The sequence below is a fragment of the Taudactylus pleione genome, unplaced genomic scaffold (assembly GCF_031769625.1).
Source record: "Taudactylus pleione unplaced genomic scaffold, aTauple2 ptg000122l, whole genome shotgun sequence".
NCBI lineage: Eukaryota > Metazoa > Chordata > Amphibia > Anura > Myobatrachidae > Taudactylus > Taudactylus pleione.
Genome location: NW_028284524.1, coordinates 10,413,666 through 10,429,796, shown reverse-complemented (window position 1 = coordinate 10,429,796; position 16,131 = coordinate 10,413,666). Strand labels below are relative to the sequence as shown.

The following is a 16,131-nucleotide window of genomic DNA, read 5'->3' as shown; positions in this document are numbered from 1 at the left end:
TAGTATGCATTTATTTGTTCATGTCATTGTTTTTGTATATTTTACACCTAATTCCTAACATTAGTTGTGTGTCTGTCCTACCCATTCTCAAGTTTAAAAGGAGAATGAAATATTCCAACATGAATGTCGGAATTCACAAGTCACGGATTGGATTAATAACTGCAGGTAAGTATAGTAGACTGACCTTGGTACTTATTTAGTTATTTCAAATTTAAAAAAGAAAAACGAAAAACAACTAGAGCAAAATATTTGCATTAGAATAGTATATTTTTGTTTTATCTCAGATATTATGATAGCAGCTACCAATCAGGAAAGCCAGAGGCTTTTTAGAACCAATATAGGTCAGTATAAAATACCCATTTAACATGTTCTATTGCATGTTAACTTACAGTACATAGACTTTTTTTTTACTTTCTTGCAATTTTTCGGTTAGCGTTACTCATTGAAATCCGCATAGTGAAGATATTAACACAGTGAGCATTACTGAAGTAACGTAGATATGGTTGGTCAATAGGCATCAAAAATGCACATAAAATGTATACACATAAATTGTAACCCAACCCTTGACCAGTTAATAAAGGTTTATATTCTTAAATTTTATTATGCACAGAGCAACAATAATATAAAGCAATAAAGCTATTGTGTTGTTTTTTTAAGATGATAGTCATTTGCATCATTAACCGGACAAGTAGTTAAAGGTCTTCCTGCCGGAGATGAAACATTAAAGACTCTGCAACATCTCATATTATGTAAGAATATATAGACCAATGCGCTTACCTGACTTCACAGAGCAGTGAATATGAGCTTTAGATTCGTAGTAGACCCAGTCGAAGCCAGCTTCCACAGCCAATCTAGCCAGCATCCCGTATTTATTGCGGTCCCTGTCAGAGGTGGTGATGTCCACCGCTCTCCCTTCATAATGTAAGGATTCGTCAGAGTGATGACCATCCTCATCCCAGCCTTCCGTCACTCTCAGTTTAATGCCCGGCCACTGGTTCATGACAGAGATGGCCAAAGAGTTCAGGCGGTCTTTGCAACGCTGCAAGAGAGAAGAAAACCATGAGCTGCAGGATAGAAGAGAAATTCTTCATCATATTTATTGCTACGCTTCTGTCTACTCCTTCCCTCTGAAACTCCAACCCTCAAAGCTGCAATTCTACCCATGAGATTGTTACCAGAAGCCCAATAAGGACTATCATCTCTGGTCAGCACATAAAGGTAACACTTACATTTTCCTCTGTATGTGTATGCCTGCAGCTACCCAATTTTAGTGTAAGCTCTTTGGGAATGTTGCAATGCAACAGGAAAGAAGCCAAATTATGTTGTCCTTTTACGCTGTTGTGTATTGCTAAAGATGCACTGAATGTGGACCATATGTACTACCATTAGCTGGTGCAGGCTAACTGGGAGCATGGAATCTGATAGGTAAAACCGTAGTCCACAGGGGCACTGTCAAGGCTGGTAGAACAAGTTTATAAAAGCAAGGAGTCAGTCAGGAAACAAGGTCAAGGTTTTCCTTAAAACACATTGGTGCTTGTAGTTCAGGCAAAGAGCAGAGGACAAGCAAGACATTAAAAAGGGAAGTCTAATGACATCACTTTGGATGGATCATAGAGTATTCCTAGAGCGGAGCAACCAGATAGGCACAGGTGTCCTCCAAAATACATGGGAATCTGGCATCTAAAGTCATATATTACAGAAACCGTATTTGGCAGCATATAAAATAATCATGTATGCATCAGGGGTGGACAAGGAGCCAGTTAGTTAAATATAGAAGCATACTCCCAGCTATACTACCCATCCTCCTCATATTCGTTACTACCATAGGTGCAAGAGGGGCAGCTGCTATGGGGCCCTGGGCTTAGGGGGGGACCAATCTTCCTTGTCAAAGTTACATGTGTTATATACATTATTCACCATTGGGTGGTACATAGGGGCCTTTACTAATTTTTGCTATGGGGTCTTCAAATACCTAGGTACTCCCCTGCCCACCCTAATACACCCTTACACATCTACCATACTACAACCTACAGTATATTACCCACACTAATGTAGGCTCACACCTACCTACTCCCATTAGACTACCCAAACGCCTACCCTACTCTTGCAATGATGTCTCTGGGGGCATCATGTTTAAAGGTAGAATACAGACACAGTTAAAATTATGTCCACATTGTGACCATCAACAAAGTAACTACTTTCCTCCTCATGAGCAGGGCCATCCCTACCCTTTGTTTTTAGGTCTATATGTATTTTGTTTACTTTATATGTCCTTGTTTTATGCATGCACTTTCTTCCCCACTGTCTGGCATTGGAAAGCATTGTGACACTTTACAAATAGGCGATAAGAATAATCATAAATAATAGTAATAATCATAAATCATCCTGATATCACAATAAATACGGGATGCTGGCTATCACATTTTCTCTCTTCCTCACATTTTCTCTTTTCCTTCAAAATACATAACTACCAACATTTCAGAAAAATGAGGAGAAGATCCTAACAGAACTGGGTCCAGGGGGGCCCCTCACCGCACACCTTATACCCATAATATACTTACCCTTTGGAGTCCCACATCGGTGCAGGGGTCCGGCGCTGTAAAAACGTCTATAAAATGGCTGCGGCGGCCATTTTCCCGTTATTTGCGCATGCGCAGTACAGGGAAAATGCCCGCCGCAGCCATATTCCCAGTGGTGACCTTCGCATCCAATATAGACTCTGGTGCCCAGAGTCTATAACTCCAGAGCTGGCCACGCACAGCTCAGTGCGCTGCCGGCTGCAGAACAGAGAGGAGGGGGCCTGTGACAGAGACTGCACACGGGCCCCCTCCTCACTAGAAACGCCCCTGCGTAGATTATCTCAAATGCAGCAATTTGCAGAACCTCAAACAGCATGGATTTACTGGGGGGAGATCATGCCAAAACAATCTTATTGACTTTTTTGACTGGGTGACTAAGGAAATAGATAAAGGGGGGAGGGGCATATATATAGTTTATCTAGACTTTATTAAGGCTTTTGACACTGTTCCACATCGCAGACTGTTAAATAAACTGGAACGCATGGGATTGGGTACAGAGATAGTTGAATGGATAAGATAATGGCTGCAGGATAGGAAACAGAGAGTTGTAGTAAATGGAGTGCAGTCTCAAGAGGGAAATGTTACCAGTGGAGTACCTCCGGGATCTGTACTTGGTCCAGTGCTTTTTAATATCTTTATTTGTGACATTGCAAATGGTATTGAAGGGAAACTATGCCTTTTTGCAGATGATACAAAGGTATGCAACAGGGTAGACACACCAGGAGGGATAAAACAAATGATTGATGATCTAGGTAGACTAGAGGAATGGTCAAGAACGTGGCAACTACAGTTTAATGCCAAAATATGCAATATCATGCACTTGGGTCTCAAAAATCCAAAGGCTAAATATAGTATTAATGGCACTATACTGGAAACTACTGAAGAGAAAAGGGATCTAGGAGTCACTATTTCAGGTGACTTAAAGGCAAGCAAACATTGTAACAAAGCAATGAGGAAGGCAAGTCAGATGCTTGGTTGAATGTGGAGAGGAATCAGTAGCAGAAATAAAGAAGTGATAATACCACTGTATAAGTCATTGGTACGTCCTCATCTCGAATACTGTGTTCAATTCTGGAGGCCATATCTCCAGAAAGATATTAATACATTAGAGACTGTACAAAGAAGGGCAACTAAAATGGTGCAAGGTCTACACCACAAAACGTACCAGAAAAGACTAAAAGATCTTAATATGTATAGTTTGGAGCAGAGAAGGGAAAGGGAGGACATGATCGAAACGTTCAAATATATAAAGGGTTTTAACTAGGGATGTGCAGGCTCGGATAGGTTCGAGTTTGCACGTGGAGTTCGGATTTTTCCCTCCAAAAAAACGGAACTCAGAACGAGGCAAAACGTCATCTTCCATGGACGAACATCATCATTCCTGGACAAAAGACCAGGAATGATGATGTTCGTCCATGTAAGATGACGTTTTGCCTCGTTCTGAGTTCCGTTTTTTTGGAGGGAAAAATCCGAACTCCACGTGCAAACTCGAACCTATCCGAGCCTGCACATCCCTAGTTTTAACAAGGTAAAGGAAGGAGATATTCTTCAAAGAAAGAGAAGTATTAGAACAAGAGGACATGTTCTGAAACTGGAGAGTAGAAGGTTCAGGGGAAATTTGAGGAAAAATTACTTCACAGAAAGGGTAGTGGACAAGTGGAATAGCTTCACATCAGAGGTGGTAGAGGCTAAGACAGTAGAGCAATTTAAACATGCATGGGATAGACATAAGGATATCCTTCAGAAGAAGTAAGATTCAATAAGGATTGAGGTAACAATATGTTTAAAAATGGGGCAGACTAGATGGGCCAAGTGGTTCTTATCTGCCGTCAAATTCTACATTTCTATTTTGTTATAGCTTTAAGAATCACTTTGATGTGGGACCGGGTGTAATGTGAGCTACTACGGTTTTATAAATACTCCTCTAGACACATAGACCCCATAATTACAATTACATCCATCTTACAGAATAGTGGCACCAGTGTACCATCCACCAGCAGTAACTTGCTGGAACTTAGCCATGTAATTGGTAACTACAGTATATACAATCCAGGGACATTTTAACATAGCAGGTGCTCTGTGTGCAATCTCTGTGGGCCGCCTCTCCCTGGATAGAATTGCACTGGGGTGCATGCGCTGGAGGGCACGGGCTCTGCCAGAGTTTCCTGCGCTGACACTATATTCTGAAGTATGGCGCTGGCGTAATTTTTCTGGTGATTTCTTCAGTTATTTGGCACCCAGTGCCATATTTCTGTAAATCTACAAAAATAATGGTACCAGCTGTCACAAGGTCAGTAGCTGCAGGGTGTGCGGGGCACATGGCCTCAGTGGCAGTGGCCTGTGATAGATATGCCACCTAAACACAAGTATTTTCTATTTTAATAAACAACAAAACAAATACAAGTTAATGTTTAATGCACTTTTTTATGCACTACTTAAGAACTCAGAGCCGCTTTTTAATATCTGCATCATACTAACTGTATTCTCTTTGGTTAGCTCCCTGTTTGTATATATAGGAGACCCATTCAAGATCAGTATCAAGATCGACGCCAGAAATGGAGAGAAAGGAGTAAAAGTAACCGGCTTGTCCTGCCATGTGTCTGCCACCGTATGATTGGCTAGAGGAATGTAGCACGTTCTTTTTGATTCATAGGAGTAAACACAGCAAGTCACAAGTGGTACAGTTCAGCGCACAAACAGCGTCTGTCTACATAAAACATGTACTTACTGCACTTTTTTCATTTAATACAACTGAATTGTACCCAGTACATGCCTGGGCTGTCCTGGAGTTACCCTGCCCACAAAGCAAAGTTCTCATTCATAGTTCTGATCACATCACATTTGCGGTTTCCAGTTTTGAAAATAAAATGTCACCCGAATTGAATATTTATACACATCTATATGAAGTCAGTTCATAATTGGATTCCATGACTGGTGGTGAGTGAGGTATCTCAGCATTGCTGTAGTTTACCTTCTTCCTATTCAGGCCTATCTACCTAGAGTGTAAGTCTGCCTTCTACAGGACTACAGAGCAGAGAGATTGATTCATCAGACGTATTTTCTTTCCATCCTGATGTAACAGTTTTGTCAGTATATAAATGGCAACTTGTTAGAAGTGTTAAATGTAAAGAAAAATTACGGGTCTCATTTAGAGGTGGATGTAATTGTGTCCTAATAGAATGTAGGAAAAGATCCATACCATAGAACGCTTATTTACAGGCATATGTTAGTCGTACACATCCTAAAATGCATTCAGCTAGTGGCTTAGCCAGGGGGTTGTGGGGGAGAAACCCATCCCCATGCAGAAAACAGTTAAATACGGTACCTATGCAGCAGGCATGGTTTTCCCACAGCATAGTGCAGGCAAACACCTAAGGCCCAGCAGGTATCAGTAGGGATGAACATCAGAAACCATGTTCCTAATTTGATGAAAGTATTTTTCCCATCGAATTACTGTTATTCGATAGTTGTCAGCCATAAGATGCAGCTTTCCAATGCTGGGTGGAATGGGGGTTGATGAGAGCGTTCTAACATAGGCCAAGTAATACAGTAAGATCAAATGCAAACACATGGAAAGAGAGGGCGATAATGTATGGGATAGCCGTATTATTAGCGGTAGGTCAAGAGGAGGTGCAATTACAGAATGGTGACCGTAAGCAGTGAACCGCTTGTAATTGGCTGTGTGAACGCTGGCATTGATCGGTGCTTTCCTCATCACTCAGGCACAGAACTTGCTTATGAGAGCATGTTTAAGCACATTTATTTTTGGGGATCTTTAGTATACACAAGACAAGTTGTTTTTGTTGTATTAGATAGTTTTTAGAAGTTTAAAAGATTTTAACCAATGCTAATAACTAACGATGTAAATGGTTTGCTTTCCAGCATAATCATAAACGAGGGTAGATGTATGATGTGTACCTAGCATAAGGAGGTCACATATGCTGCAGTCACTGACTTAAACACATCTTGTTCCAAGTAAACATATGATCTGTTTCCGTGCAACTTGTGCCCATCTTACACCCTACATTGCATCAGCCACTTTATGTTTATTATTCATTGTTTATCAATTCTTGAGTACTATGCTTAATTCTTGATAATATTGTATTTATTATTCTAGAATGTCCTGTATTTTGTTTTTGTACAACTCTACATACTAAGGCCCTGATTCAGAGCCAGACGCTCTTTCAGAGCGCTCGCTCTGAATCAGGGCATTTTTTGGGGGCGGGGGAGCCAATCTCCTGGCCGCTCGCATAGCTGTGGGTGACCCCCCACAGCTTTTGCGAGTTTCAGGTGATGGTCGCGACGAGACTTTTGTGGTAGGGTCTCGTTCCCGCAATCCCCAGCGAGCTTCCTGCTCTAATAGGGCAGGAAGCTCAACTACTGACATCACGAGTGATGTCAGTAGGGCCACCCTCAAACAGCAGGCGGGAATGCCTCCGTTTGACCAGCCACCCCCCCTCCCCACCTACAAAACGGGGCGAGCTGTCGATCAACATCGACAGCTGCCCTGTTTTGTTGCGAGCCCCAGAGCGAGTAATTTCTCGCTCCGGGGCGCGTGCGCACTCCCCGGCCATCGACCAGCTTGCGAGCGGGTCTGAATCAGGCCCTAAGCCCTACTCCCCACTGATTGGTGCTCTGGAACTTTGTGGTTCCATATAAACAACAACAACTACTATAATAATAATAACAATAATATGCAGTATGTTAGGGCTTCCTAAGGGGAGGAGCTGAGGAGACTGGTAGAAGTTTTCTTTGCTGAATGTGGGTTTTTAGGTCACGCATGCAAAAAGGAGTTTTAATTTTGCAAGGAGAGATTATGTAAGTTATATAAAAAGGAGTTTGAAGGAGCTCTTAGAGGGGTGTTAGAAGGGGATAATGCTGTAATTTTCTCCCCACTGAAGTACTTGATTTTTACACTTCCACTGAGATAACAGAGATCAGACTTAGTTATTATATATTTTTTAATCCAATGCCCTACGCACCTTCCATATCCCTTTATATGAGAAAGCAGATTCATGGCAGTCAATGCCCTCATCCATAGATTCTGTGATGCTGGCTGGCTTGGTGAGACTGTGCTTCATTAGGCCCTGGAAAATGTATCTGCTCAGCAGGGGTGAAGTTTGTCCCCAAATCTGGTGCAAATAACACATTTTGGATGTCTGCAACTATAGTTTCACCTTTTATCTTCAGCCATACTGCAATTGTCCTCTCTTTTCTGGATGTAAGAGTTTGGTCTCCAATCCCTTCGACTGTTAATGGTTCACACATTCTTAATGATCTAAACCACTCTTTATGGCAACTGAAATGCCTTGTCGCTCCCGAGTCCATGTACCAGCAATCTCTCCTGTGACTGCTTGTTACATTTAAGGTGGACTCATTCTTCTTGTCACGCTTCTTTTGCTGTGCGGCTTTCACATCTTTCAGTTTGCATACGGAGGCCTTGTGTCCAACATTGTAACATATGAAACACCTGTACTTTGTACTTTTGAGCTTGGTATTCCTTGCGTATAATGCAGTATTCTCAACACTTACTTCAACTGGTATGCGTTTCTAGAACTGCAACCGTTTAGTCCACACGATCTCTGTTGATAACCTGATCGTATTGGATGCTAGTGCAGGCCTGGCCAACCTGTATCTAGCCAGTTGTTGTGAAACTACAAGTCCAGCATGCCCTACAACAGTTTTGCTATTAGGGAAGGCTGGAATGTGTAATTTCAGAACAGCTGTAGAACCACAGGTTGGACAGGCCTGCTCTAGAGCTACTAGCTATGTTAGGTTCTGTAGCACCATCATTGCGACTTTCTCCTCATCGAATTGGACTCCAACATAGGTTAGCTGCTAAGATATAGACATTATCGCAATATATTCATCCATGTATTTGCATTTACTCAATTTGGTATCTTACACTGTATGTCTCAAATTTATCCTCTACATGAAACCTTTGTATTCTTACACTGTCTGTCCACATGACATATGCTAACACTTTCCAGCATATTACAGGGTAAACATGTTGCTCTACACTTAAGAAGTAGAGCCATGGGCACTGTAGGCTTAAGGGTTAGGACGGTCACCTGGATTAGTTGTAGTCTTCCACAGCTTCTCATATTTCAGCTGCGTCTCCATAGTGAACTTCCATGTGGCATAATTCTTTGGGCTTCTCCATTTCATGAAGTTCATGCTGGCTGCTGGTCCAAACGCAGGACTCACTGTATGCTTCACAGGATACTTTGACGCCTGTGATGCTTGGGCCAACAACCTGTTGATATGCCCTATTGGACTAGGACAATAGGCACCAGAGGAACTGTGAAATGGAGTTTAGGTTAGACAGTTTGTCCTTAACCAGGCTTGCAGGTTCATTGTGGAACAGCAGCTACAGGGTAACAGCGGTATATGCAGGGGTTAATACACACTGGTATTATGCAGGTACACAGTGGTGGCATTGCAGTGTCAGCCTGGAGCAACCAAGGGGTTGCTGTGGATTGTGGTTGCCTGGTGCAGCGAGCACCATCAAGCTTGCCTACTCACTGAGGGCCAGCAGGGTGTTTGGGCACCTAAGCTGTGGTGATGCAGTGTGGTTCTACAGTCCTTGTAGCTGTGGCAGGATCGGAGCATGTGGGACATGTCCGTGCATCCAAGACGGGAAGAGGTAGATGCAGTAGCGCATTCATCCGGACAGACCTGCTGTAAGAGCTGCTATTGTTCCTTGTGTCTGCGGGCTCTGAGTCAAGTGATGGAGACAGTGCAGAGTGCTGATCTCCCGACACGGACAACCATTCATAACATAGTTGACTATTACAGCTGAAGTGTTAGTGGCTGATGCCTGTTGAAAACGCCAAAAGACCCCAACTGTTTTACTAGCTGGTAGAATGGTTTCAATATTTGAGAGATCTAATACAGGTGGACAGATATCCGGATTAGGTGAGAATAACAAGTGGTTCATCTACAAAATAGACCTTAATACTCCATACACATGCTCCACAGCAAATATTCCTGATAAACTTCGAGCAGAATATAAAGCAGTAAAACCCATTCTAATATAAACGTTGCCAGGACCTAATAGATTGTTTTATCTCCCTCATGGGACGCGTGATCAGTGGCAGCATCAGGAGCTGCTGTCTGCCCTCGCCCGGCTACACTTATAAAAAATGGATGCTTCATTAATATTTTATCCTTCATCCCATGCGGTAATGTTTACAAACCAAAGTGTGGCAACGAGCAGCACAGGATGAAGAGAGAAAACAGACGGTAATGATGGCCACTCCGTGCCAGGGGGAACTGACCCAAACACCTGTATCCAATCACGCAGAAAGACAGACACCAGTAATTAATATGGTAATAGTCACCCCTGCTCAGCAATGACACCAAAATATATATATAGTTTACATGCATACACACATGTACACGTATACTACAGAATGCGAGGGTTCATACCAAACCAAAATACACATATAAAAGAAGCATTTATGAAAACAAATTATGTAAAATGCCTGGACCACAATACTAGTGCAATTAAGTATTGTTCAGACTGTATTTTGCAGTGAGCATACTGAACACAGCTTGTGACACTTATCATGATAGGCAGGTTACATAAAATATATATGAGTAACGTGCCAATATTACACATAAGAGGTTCTGCATCAGCTATGACCTTGTCCTTTGTATTTATAAAGATGCCATGCACAGAAGCAGAACACTGCAGGATGTGAAATAAAATCAATAAAGCACATTAATAGTAACAGAGACTGCTGATTTCACAGAGGGAAATGCAGGTCTGTGCTCCCTACTTTGCATTTGTAGCATGTTTTTGTGGTGCAAAGACTAGTCAGACTCCTGCACCAAAATGTTCTATATTTTGTAATGTGAAAGGCAGAAGCTGCGTAGTAGTAGGGAATAAAGCTGGGGGATAGGGCTGCTCTTTCTCTAGTCCCAGATTGATGTGCAGCAATTACGGTGCCTATTAACTGAATTTCTACCCAAATAATGGTATTTACTGCATGATTTAAGTAACTAGCATATTTACAAAGACTGAACATACTGAACTCTATTAGGCAAACTAACACTGCAGACCACAATCACCTATTTCAGCAAATTAGGACAGCGGTCTCGCACTATTTATCAAGCTCCAAATCAGCTTAGGGTGGGGCAATAAGCGACCCCCAAGCTGTTGTAGAATTACACATCCAAGCATGCCCTGCCATAGTTTGCTATTTGGCCATGCTAAAACTGTTGCAAGGCATGCTGGGATGTGTAGTTCAACAACAGCTGGAGGGCCGCTTATTGCCCACCTCTTAGCGAATGCCAACTTCAGATCCCTAGGTGCAGGCAACTAGAAACTTAACATGCAATAAGTAACAGACAGCAGAACTGCTTGTCAATTAAAGTTACCAATCATGAGTCAGATAGGAGTTAAACCAGATGTTCCCAAATGCGGTCCTCAAGGCACCCCAACAGTTCAGGTTTTAGAGATATCCATGGTTGAGCACAGGTGGTTAATCAAATTGTCTGAGGTACTAATTTAGTCACCTGAGGCCAAGCATGGATATCCTTAAAACCTGGACTGTTAGGGTGCCTTGAGGACAGAGTATGGGAATCTCTGAGTTAAGCTATTTAATAAACTTAAGTATTACATTAATAGCAAATAATGCAAAATAATGAGCCACATATTGTGCAAATAATGCACAATATGTGGCTCAGCTAAACGAGACAGGTTAAAGTCTGAATGAGTCGTGAAGTTAATTTGCGCCAATGAAAAAGGTGCAACAGTGGTAAGGAGTATACAGCTCAAAGTTTGGGGGGTGTTCCAGCACTTTTCCAACCTTTAGTCTAAAGATGTGTAGGTTATACCAAAAAATTAGGAAAACAAATATAGTGTACACTGTGTGAGTCCAAAAACATACATATACTCCCTAAATTTTGAATGCAATCGAGCCTTGGGTTAGATTGCACCGATACCCACTGGTGATTACAGATTGCACAGGTGGCTTTCAAACCTCCTGGTAGGTGTTCCTCACTTTACTCAGAAAAGGTTGAAGATAAAAAAACATAATGTCACATATGGTGAACTGGACCAAATAAATCCTTCAAGATTGTCCTCACCAGGGGTTAAAGGGGGCCCGGAACTGCATTCCGTCACTTCTATTTGGAGACGGAACTAGTTCCGCTTCCTCCGGCACCACAGGGAGGCTTCATTTGCCGAGCGCCCACTGAGATTTTATTACCAGCAGGCACCCGGCTCCTTTCCCACAGTGCCTGCAGCAGCCAGAGGCTGGAGCTCACTCCTGAGCTCCGGCTTCTGGCTCCCCCCACAGGCACTATGGGAGAAATGTCATGATGTCACTCCCACAGTTCCAAAGAGCAGCCAGGCAGACCGGATCGCAGCGGACGCAGGAGCGGGGCTTAAGCTAAGTATTGTGGGGTTTTTTTGTGTGTGCGCAGCACTATTACAGGGGGCATTATTATTGGGGGCACTATTACAGGGGGCATTCTACAGGACATTTCTATTACAGGCATTAATACAGGGGGCATTACTATTGGGGGCACGAATACAGGGGGCATTACTATTGAGGGCATTACTACTACAGGGGGCACTACCACTACAGAGGGAAATACTATAGATCCACCACTCCTGGGCCACTGCATAAGGAGCACCACTACTGTGGGCTCTGCATAAGGGGCACTACTACTGCGGTGGGCATTATGTGTAAGGGGCACTACTGCTTTGGGCATTGTATAAGAGGCACTACTACTGTGAGCAGTGTATGTGTATTAGGGGCACTACTACTGTGGGCATTGTGTATAAGGGGCACAAATGTGGGCATTGTGTAAAAGGGGTACTGCTGTGTGTCATAACTATGTGCAATGTAATGTGAATAAGATTGTGCTACTGTGTGGCGTAATTTGAATTGGGAATACTATTGTGTGACCACGCCCCTTTCTGTGGATGCACGCTGTCCCTTTTTTGAAAAGCACCAAAGGGGAGCAAGGGAGGGGGGGGTTTGCGTTCCACCACTTCTCTAGGACCACTTTAAGCGCTGGTCCTCACCCTTAGGCATTAATTTATAAACCAGATGTCTGTGGTTTCAAAAGTAATGGAATAAAGACCTGCAATCTCAGAGAGGTATAAGGGACATATAATCTAGCGTACTAGAGTGAACAAATAATGTCTACTTAGGGATGGTTCTGCCTATTTAAGAAGACACAATAAATATATAAAAAATTTACTATTTAAAAGGTGAGGATACTGCAACCTTAAAATTCCTACAATTAGGACTGCCATAGTGAATGGACGCATTCTACAGTGGCTCCCGGCATTTTCCGACTGTTCGTCTGACAGTGCCTGCCCTCTCCCTTGTGCTCAACTTGTGGTCCTGGCGTACCTGTGGCAGGCCTCAAGAGACTGGGGCAGCATCTCTGGACTGTGGTGTGGAGATAGGCCTGAAGCCACGGCCTCAAGTTCTGGACAAAAGATACTGCACCCTTGGCGGCCGTTGAAGCGGTGCAGCCGGATGAGTCCTGCTAGCCTTTAGTGTCCACCGCTCACCTCCTAAAACCCTTCTGTTGCCTCTGACCACTTCCCAGAGCTGTTGATTCCGCTGCTGCCAATCGGTGAGTCTGTCTCTCCTGTGTGTTCCTGGCCTGAGTGTAGCAGGGCTGCTTATCTCCAGTCCTCCAGATATTTCCCTTTGTTCTCTCCAGTGCTTAGCCCTTCTGTCTGGGGTTATATCTTCCACACTGCTCTATTCCATCATGTTGATAGCCCAGACCCTCCTGTTTATTGGCGGCCATCTTGGTAGTCTAATTCAACCCTGCTGCTGCCAGTGGAATTGCCCAGAGGGAATATAATGGCGAGCCCTAACTCTCTTGGCAATAGTTACCTGATGGTGTAAGCCACTTATGGATTTACACTTACCTTGGCTCTACCAGATGAGATCACCTCTGCTATGAAAGGTGCTCTGCTTTCTTATAATTCAAATGTGATCCACATTTCTCCCCACCCATGTTCTTAAATGAACATCACTTAGTCAACTCATGTCTATATAACTAAACACAGCTTATCTCTATTGTTGATGGTCTGGAATAATAATGCAATATTGATTCTTTTGTGTACATTGGTACGTCTACTGCACTTACCTCAATATGCCTCCAAAAATAGCTAAAGTTTCCCTTCCTCCTCAAGTGGCATATCCTAGCCAAAAGACGGCCAGCTTTTCCAGCTCACCAACTGGTGCTTCATTACCAGCTTCAGCTACCAGTCCTGGTTCAAGAGGTGCTTTTAGTTTGTTGTGGGATCCCCGGGGTGGATTTGGACTCCAATGATCCACTGACTGCTAAAACCTTGTGTCAAGTTCTGATGGCCTTCGGCGATCGGTGAGGTTAAAGCTGAACTTTCGTAACCCATACTGATAATTTGGAATGCAAGATGGAAGAATTGGTGGCTTCACATAATGATCTCATCGCCGTACATGACCAACAACAGTCTGAGTTGGATGCATTCAAAGATAAAAAGTGGCGGATATGGAGGATCGCTCCAGAAGAAATAATTAAAAAATTCGGGGCATACCGGACTCTGTCTCCAACTCTGAATTAGAGGATTACTCTATGTTGACGTTTCGTAAACTTCTCTCTAACACTAATGATAAAGACCTTTTTATCGACTGAATCCACACAGTCTTCCCAGACCCCAAACAGTTTCCGGATTCTTGCCTAACGTTACGCTTCTCAGTGTTAATTTTTTTTCCAGTCTAGACTCTTGGCTCCCATCACCTCAGCACTTCGTTCTCAAGAGATCCACTGTCTTGGGGCTTTCTGGTGAAACGGATTATCAACTATGAAAGATCATACTATGTTGTCTCCAATGTGGATGCCAGGGCCAAGCATCTCTCGGAGTGGGACAGTTCCATTGAGATATCGGGTGCCGCTCGGCCTGAATGTTCCAGTGTTTCAAATCCTTTTGATGTTTTTTCACTTTTTGTCATTGTCCTTTTGAGATGTGTTGGACTTCACATTCTCTCTAAGGGGTATATTTACTAAAGTGCGGGCTTTTAGAAGTGGAGAAGTTGCCCATGGCAACCAAACAGATGCTATCCAACATTTATCTAGCACCTTCTATAATATAATAGCTAGAATCTGATTGGTTGCTACTGGCAACATGTCCACTTCTAAAAACCTGCACTTTAGTAAATATAGCCCTAGGTTGGGACCTTGCAGATACATAAGGACTCCTTTCAAGATATGGGAGTTGCTGTGTTGATTATATGTAACTTATGTTTGTGTTTTCTAGATCTTTCAATTTCTGTGTATCTCTTTAACATGTTTTTTGTTAGATACGATATAATGACTAGTATTGTTCTGTCATTTGAAGTTCCTTAAGAACATGGGTGGTGGCATTAGTGCCGCTTCCCCCACTTTCCCGTTATTATAAATTTTTCTCGCCGGTCCATACATTTTATTCCCATGGGCTAATCTGTGACCAAGCATCATTTGCGAAATGTACATCAGATAATTCCTCCGGGTCACGTGGGACGCACACGTGACAAGTGACAGCTGGCCTTTCGTTACACTACCGCAGAGATGTGCGCACTGATGAGGATACATCCCTAAGAGCCGTGCACTCATACACAGAGGAGGTCGTAACTAGAGACTGTTCACTTCAGCTACTCCCGGTTTTACTTCACTGTGGGGATCTCCCCTCTCCCCTACTTCTCACTCTAAGGTGCCCATTTATCAAAGTGAATTTGAGGTAAATTCCCAGAAAACACCTGTTTTCGGGGGTTTACCTCAAATACTAAGTATCCTCCGGATGTATGAAGGAGGGACCGCCGTCAGCCGCCTCCCCCATAGGATTCTATGGAGGATGCGATACTGCCAAATGTATCAATATCGGGAATGTGAAGCATTCCTGATATTGGCCCCAGCAACTAACGCCATCTGAAGATAGCGTTAGCCGCTGTAGTCTATAGGCAACCTACCGCATTTCAGCCAGAGGAGGGATCTCCCAGATCCCTCCGCCGGCAATGGGCACCGCTCATGTGCAGTCCGCGGGACTGCGCATGCGCAGCAGCCCCGCATGCACTCCGGCCACATCGCAGGGATGGGCTCCTTTTGGAGACAGTCTCCCTGCATGTGCCGGTACATACATTCAGCCGCTATGATCGCATTTTGCAATGCGATCATGGGCGGTACTGGATGCCCTGATCGCATTGCAAAATGCGATCATTAATAAAAGGGCCCCATATATCTATAGGTAAGACGGGGTGGGGTAGAAAGTGGTGACTTACCCTGAACAGTGAATGTCTTTCTCTTTTAATTTATATCTGTCATATTTATTATTTATTGGCCAGAATTTACTCTTATTACATGCCAGAAACACCCCTGGGAGAAAGATGACATTTTTGCTGCTGGAGTAATCAATATAAGGAGTAATTTATTAGACAAATTGGTTATTTGTACTCCAGCTCTACAAGATTATTACTGGATTCAGTGGACAGAGAATTTATCCTCAAATCTTCATTACCTATTTAAGTTATGGACAACAGGGCAAGCACACCCTGTA

The 16,131-nt window shown here is 43.2% G+C and overlaps 1 protein-coding gene across 2 annotated transcripts in view; it reads right to left on the bottom strand.

Moving 5' to 3' along the window:
• The window catches only part of IHH (Indian hedgehog signaling molecule), a 92,829-nt gene that overhangs the window by 25,904 nt on the left and 50,794 nt on the right, over window positions 1-16,131 (bottom strand). For both annotated transcript variants that reach the window (XM_088472348.1, XM_088472347.1), the window contains exon 2: window positions 778-1,039. In XM_088472348.1, the coding sequence (XP_088328474.1) occupies window positions 778-1,039 (262 nt within the window). The remainder of the gene's footprint in view (window positions 1-777; window positions 1,040-16,131) is intronic.